We start from the raw sequence: 6,681 nt of genomic DNA, 5'->3' as shown, positions 1-6,681 counted from the left end.
GGAGTTTTTGGGAGGACTTACCTGTCACCAGCTGCCAGTGCTTAACTAACCTTAATTGATTGTGTAATGTGATCTTAGTGTTTCCTGCCGGCCTGTGATTATGTGCTGGCTTCAGACTGGAAATGGCTCAGCTCATACCCTTTAATGACAGCTAATCATTTGATGAGAGTGGGCGAGGAGAGCAGATAATCTCCTTGCATTGCTTTCAATGCACTCACTTAGAACAAGACTAGAGTGCATGAAGGCCTGCAACAGGTAGGATGGGCTTCAAACCCACCCACCCCCCTGTGGGGCTGTACGGAAGGACCTAATAACCGTAGGTTATAAGATGCACGTAGATGCATCTTTGCACCTTTCACTATCTTTTTGCCTCATTGGGTGCAAAGCAGGAACCAGGCAAATGCAGTGACCAACCTTTGAGAACTACAGATACAGTAATAAAAACTAGAGTGAAACAATATACAAGTATGGAAGTGTGTATCTTGTGATGACTTTAAGACCTTTATCGTTAATTATGTGTCTTATTGCTGGAGCATATATATCTTCAATTGGTGGCTTTTATTCAACCTGAGTGTTTTGAGAAGTGCTTTACAAATAATGTTTTCCCCCCGTCTTGTCTTTGCTCCTCCAGACTTGTCTTTTCTGAGCGGAGCATCCTGCGACTCTCCCAGCAGCAACTCTCCTCCTCTCGCCATTTCCCCACCTGCTGCCACTGTCACCACTCCAGGTGTCCTGACCTGCGCCAGCCGGGCCTTCGCCTCCTGCCTCCCTCCACCTCCTCCACCACCTCAGTCCCCATACCCCCTCTCCACCCTGTCTTCTCTCTCATCGCTCAGCCCTGCCGCCTCTCACACTCAGAGACTCTACATCAGCCCGCAGTCGCCGTTCTACTGATGGTGAGACTCACTGCTGCAGTGAGGAGGGATTTAAACTGTGCTTAATCAAACGTTCTTCAAAGTCTGCCTCGTCGAGGAGATACATACTGTCTCTGAAGACTTTTTGTGTCCTACTAATATAAGAAAGGTTTCCAAGGAGACAGAGTAAAGGCGATTTGATTTTATGCCCTAATTCAGTATAACTAGCTTTATGTGACATTATTTGGGGTTTATTTATTTATTTTTGCACTTAAGAGCATGTTATCTTATGTTTTTTGTCTTTTTTCTTTATGCCCTCCAGTCATTTTCTGCCAGAGGCGCTGCCTCGCCTGAAGGTCAGAAGTTAGAGGAAGATCTACTGAAGGAAAAGTGCGAGGAAGAAAAGGCAGGCTGTATTTCTTACAATTACGCTGCACATGGTGTAATTGTATTGTTAATGTGCTTTTTTAAATTAGAGCCTCTGTTATGTTAACTTTTGTCCTCCTGTTATGTGGCGAAGGAGGGGGCAGAGTCACTGTTTTATCATCCTCTTCTTCTTCTAGAGGAATTTTTGTTGCTGCTGACTTCCTTCACAATCTGACTCTAAATATGAAGCTCCAAAACAAAAGACCATTTTTGTCTTTTCTTATTTTGTGTGAGCTGCTTTGCATCCAGGCTGATTTTAAGCACGAGGAAGAAGGAGGCTCTGCAACAACTTTTGTTGTTGGGCTTTTAGTCTCATTTAAACTGCATTCAGCACAAACAGAGGCACAGTTAGTTTCTCATGGTTTTGTTTCACATTCTAGTTGTTTAGTGTTCATAAAGAAAAGTTCATTTATCAGTAATTTCAAAAAAACAACAATGGGGCGGGGGTCCTTTTAAAGCGTTGATCTATCCAAAAGCAGCCGCCTGAGTAAATATCCCCTAATATTTATTATATTGGCTTTACAATTGGAGCTTGCATTTAATTATTTTTTTTTTTAAACTTACAACTAAAAAAGCAGAAGAAATCATAAAATCAGCATTTTTATTTATATTCACAAAATAATTAGTAGTTGCATGCCTTAGTGATAATATTGATGGTACTTCTTTATTTTTGGAGACTTTCATTGTCATAACATTTTAGACCTTTAATTAATGGGGGTCCTTAGTTAATGGCGAAAAAGTAGAATGTTTAATAAAAATCAATAACTCAGTATTTCTTTTTTAGTATTTTATGTTTTAGAGTTTCTCTTTATGGGACCCAAAATTCACTTGTTATTGGTAATTACTTCATTTTTAGGCAAGTTTTCAATTAAAACTAGTAGTAGTAGTAGTTACTGCCAAAATAATCAGCAGATTGATCAGTTTAAAAGTACAATTATTAATGGTAGGACTACAGATAAATGCTGTTTATTTTGTTTTGTTCTTTCTTTTGGAGACACTTTGAAATTCCAAATAAAATTTTCTAGAAATTTTATAAATGTTTAAAGGTGATCCGTTTTACAGAAAGTTGTTACAAAATTACAGATTTTGCAGAAATATTTGGGAGATGAGGGCGTGCTGTATGTTTTTTTCTTCTTGCAGTTTTACACTTTTAAAGCAAGCAGAATTTATAAATACTTTTCTGCTGTGCAATGGGGGAGTTTGAAGTTGAGAGGAGAGAGTTGTACACGGTTCCTTAATAAATGAATTCAAACGCACTGAAAGTTGTGCTTGAAGGTTTGAAATCGATCGTTTTTAAGATCAAAGTAACAGCGGAGTGTCTTTAAGTTCATGTTTTTTCTCTCTTTCTTTATTAGTTTGACTGATGCATGTTGCTTGGACTTTAAATGTTTTATATGTATTTACAGGGACTGTGTTTGCATAGTTTTACTTCATGTTCATTCCCTTGTTTCATACAAAGTTCCTGCAACATATTGCTCTGCTCGACTTTGTTGATTTTTAAGAGAAAAGGTTTAATTTGTGTTTAAAACCAGACAGAAGATTTTGTTTGTGACAGAGAATCTGAATATTTTTAATGCATGTCAGAATATTCGTCCCAGTTTTTGTTTTAGTGAAATCCAAACCAGACAGCAGACTGAAATCTCTTCAGTCGTGAATAAGAAAAGCAGAAACAATAGTGATAGTAAGTCCAATCAAAAATCACGATAGTGTGTAAAAGAATAAATCTTAGTTGCTCCCAATGTGACCGTATTTATTAAAAACAGATATGAAGTATTTCACAGCACTCAAAAACAAAAAGTAATGAAGGGTTTGCTTATAAACTTGCCACACAGTTAAATTTCAAGAACATGAAGATAAAGAGTTTTGTGTATTCATGTGAATCTCTGTGTTGTAGTTTAGTCTCAGGAATCTTGTTTCCAAAAATTAAACAGTGGGAGTATTTTGGAATAAAACCCTGCCACAGTTGATTCACGTACACCTCTACTGTTTTTTGTCCCAAGAAATGGTTGAATAGTATAAAATACAGTACTATACAAAAGTCTCGAGTCCCCATTCATTTCTTTTCATTTTGATCCCAAGAAGCCAGACTTTCTTGAATTTGAAAGTGGTTTTGAGCAGTGGTTTGGGTTTTGTAGGACTTTCTATAGGCTTGACTCATTTCAGTCCAGTCTGTGTACCTGAATTGTTTTGTTTGTTTGCTTGGCCACTTAACACTGATCTATGTGTCATTCAAACATTAAAAGCCGCACCTAACTCGAGGGATTACCCAGTGTTGTGTCTACACATAACAGAAAGCTAAATCAAAAAACTAATTTTAAATTACACACATTTTCTACTAGCAGCTTATCACAAAAACACATCGTTTGTTCCAATTTCTGTAGTTGAATCTTGAGAAATTCCAAAGATAACCCAGTTTGGCAGACATAAAATCTAATTTTTGCACCAACAAGGCGATTCCCAAAGAGCTATTAGCCAAAAACCTGGCATATCTCAGCATGATGTGCAGTGTATCCTTAAAAAAATGTTTGGGTGCTCATATTTGGCACCCTGAGGCTTAAAAGGATGTAAAAGATCTTTGCTGAGCTGGTATGACTCAGCATCTGAGTGTTCTGTGTTTTTTCAAGGAATAGTCGCACTAGTCTGACAAACTAATGTATACCGACTTCCATCAAGATGGTTGTTTTTACCCCTTGAAAGCCCATGAGGAGTAACCCACGAACCTCTTTTTCTGAAGTGAGCGGTTTCTGTCATATTTTGAGCTTCTTATAGAACAAAATGACTTGAGTTTGCGTCAGACGTTAGTGACGCTGGTCTGACCGTGCTGTTCAAGCCTCCTTTTCTGTCTGGTAGCCATTGCCTGAGCTGTTAACTAAAACATCAGCAGACCACAGGAAAAAGTTTTGAAATTGGATTTTGGCAAATCCCACACATCTCTTGCTTCCTGAAAGGGATATTTACCTGCATATTCATGGTACTGGTCAATGATATCTGAAGCACAAATGTCAGACATAAGACTCTTACAGATGTTTTTTTATGTTTTTGGCATGCCTACTTGGTTTTAGATCATGTAGAAGAAATGCCAGTGCTGCTTGAACCGTGACAAAAAACAGATGAACAGTAGTTTCTGTCTTTTCAGTTTCACTGCCTTTGGATCCTTGTTTTCCTCTAAAGGCTTGCTGATTTGCTCTTCTGCAGCTCCTATTTCTCTTCAGCACTTTTCTGAACCCTGAACCTTCATCGCTCGAGAAACTTTGTACTTGATTCAGTCTTTGTAGCATGGAAACTTAAAAGGGGAACCCATTAAAAGCACTATATTTCCTTTTTTTCACTTATGTGAAAGGTTTTTATTTCCAATTCAGTATTGATTCTCACCTGTAATCCAGCCATATGGTTGATTTAATAGTTGTGTTGGAGCTTTCCGAGTTCTCAGGCCCCCCTATGCAATGTCAGAACTTCAACTTTTTAGGAAATGAGGACAAAAGGTCATAGAAATGCTTAAAGAAGCAGGAAGAATAGGATTCTATAATCAGCTGTTCAGTGCAACCTGTATTGAAATCTTTTTTCTTTGTTACCTTGTTTGAATGGTTTTGCTGTTCAAAATGTTCCTTCGTTGTTGTTTTTAGTGATACAGGGTCACAGTGTATTCAGTGAGTTTGTGCTTTACAGGGCAAAAACACAATACAGTCATAAATACATCCTAAAAACCCTTGTCTAATGAAAAGCTTTTTGAAATAAAACTGTCTTTAGCTGCTTTTTGAAGGTCTCCACCGAGTCCAGACACCGTAGAAAGAGAAGAAGAGCATTTCACAGTCTGGGTGCAACAGCTTGGAAAGATCGGCCCCCTCAAGTTCTGAAACGAGTGTGGGGGACCGCTAAAAGGTTTTGGTTTGATGACCTCAGGTTACGAGAAGAGGTATGTGTACGAATCAAATCGGCAATATAGGGGGGGGCCTGTCCCTGTAATGCTCTAAAAGTTCAAACTAACTAAACTAACATTTTAAAATGGAACCTAAATCTGATTGGTAGCCAGTGCAGCGACTTTAAAACAGGGGTCATATGGGCTCCCTTGTTCAAGCGGGTCAGTAGCCTCGCTGCAGAGTTTTGAACAACCTGCAGACAAGCTAGCCCTTTCTTGTTTAGACAAGTAAACAGGCTGTTACAGTAGTTGAGTCTTGTAGAGACAAAACCGTGTATTATCATCTGGAGTTCCTTTGTTGACACGATGGATTTAAGTTTTTCTTACTATCTGATTTAAATGTCCCTCCAAAGAAAAAGCTTCATCAAAAATAACACCCAGGTTTCTAAGGTTATGTTTTTGTGAGGAACCTAAATCGCCCAGTCACCGTTTAATATCGGGTATTGCACTGCCTGGTGCAATAATCAAAGTTTCTGTTTTGGCCGGGTTTAGCTGTAAGCAATTATTGTTCAACCATTATTTAATATAGCTGAATATCGTCAGCAAAAAGATGATAAGATACTTCAGGTAACTGCTGTATTAGCTGGCTTTAAGGAAGAATGTATATTAAAAACAGAATAGGTCCCAGCACTGAGCCCTGAGGAACTCCACACAGCAACTCTGTAAATTCTGACATGATCTGGTTTGCAGACACACTAAAACTCCTTTCAGATATATAAGATGAAAACTAGTCTAGAACAGAGCCAGACATCCCAACCAGGTCTCTCCGTCTGTTTATCAGGATGGTATGATTGACTGTAACAAAGGCTGAGGTAAGGTCTAACAAGACTATGACTGTGCATTCTCTGGAGTCTGCTGACATCATAATATCATTAGTGACTTTCAGTAGTGATGTCTCAGTGGAATGCAGTGGAATTTACGGAACCCAGATTAAAAACAGTCATAGATGTTGTGTTTCTCCAAGTATGCCGTAAGGTGGACAGCAACTGCCTTCTCAAATAGTTTTGACATAAATGGGAGTTTGGAGATCTAAAGGTCTAAAATGTTCAAGTAGTGTTGGATCCAGGTTGGGTTTTCTGAGCCTTGGTTCCACAATGGCATGTTTAAAAAAAGCTGGGGAACACCTCAGGCTGAAGAGAAACATTAAAAAGGTTCACAACCCAAGGACCAATGGCATCAAAAGCATTGATGAAAAGTTTAGTGGGGATAATATCTTTTAGCATTGATTTCTTTGATCTTATTAACAAAAAATCTGAGGAGTTTATTACTATCTGCTTTAGAGTGTACATCTAAAGGTACCACATCTGGGGATACAATAGCACTTATTTTGTCAAAAAGAAACTTGAGATTTCTCTTGTTTTTTGATATGAGTCTAATATTCTGATCTAACAGTTTTCACCGTATCATTTAAGGAGAGCATGAGATCTCGAAGATGGAGCCTGTGTACTTCAAGTTTGGTTTTCTTCTATAGTTGTCCAGTTTTGC

The 6,681-nt window shown here is 38.4% G+C and overlaps 1 protein-coding gene across 1 annotated transcript in view; it reads left to right on the top strand.

The window, feature by feature from the left end:
• The window catches only part of LOC102192103 (probable RNA-binding protein 46), a 27,105-nt gene extending 25,758 nt beyond the window's left edge, over positions 1-1,347 (top strand). The window contains exons 7-8 of the mRNA XM_013916084.1: positions 632-896; positions 1,177-1,347. Of these exons, the coding sequence (XP_013771538.1) occupies positions 632-894 (263 nt within the window). The 3' untranslated portion in view covers positions 895-896; positions 1,177-1,347. The remainder of the gene's footprint in view (positions 1-631; positions 897-1,176) is intronic.
• The last annotated feature ends 5,334 nt before the right edge of the window (positions 1,348-6,681 follow it).

This window comes from Pundamilia nyererei, unplaced genomic scaffold, assembly GCF_000239375.1.
Source record: "Pundamilia nyererei isolate P.nyererei 1_Seehausen unplaced genomic scaffold, PunNye1.0 scaffold00459, whole genome shotgun sequence".
NCBI classification, from domain to species: domain Eukaryota; kingdom Metazoa; phylum Chordata; class Actinopteri; order Cichliformes; family Cichlidae; genus Pundamilia; species Pundamilia nyererei.
This window is presented reverse-complemented; position numbering and strand designations above follow the sequence as displayed.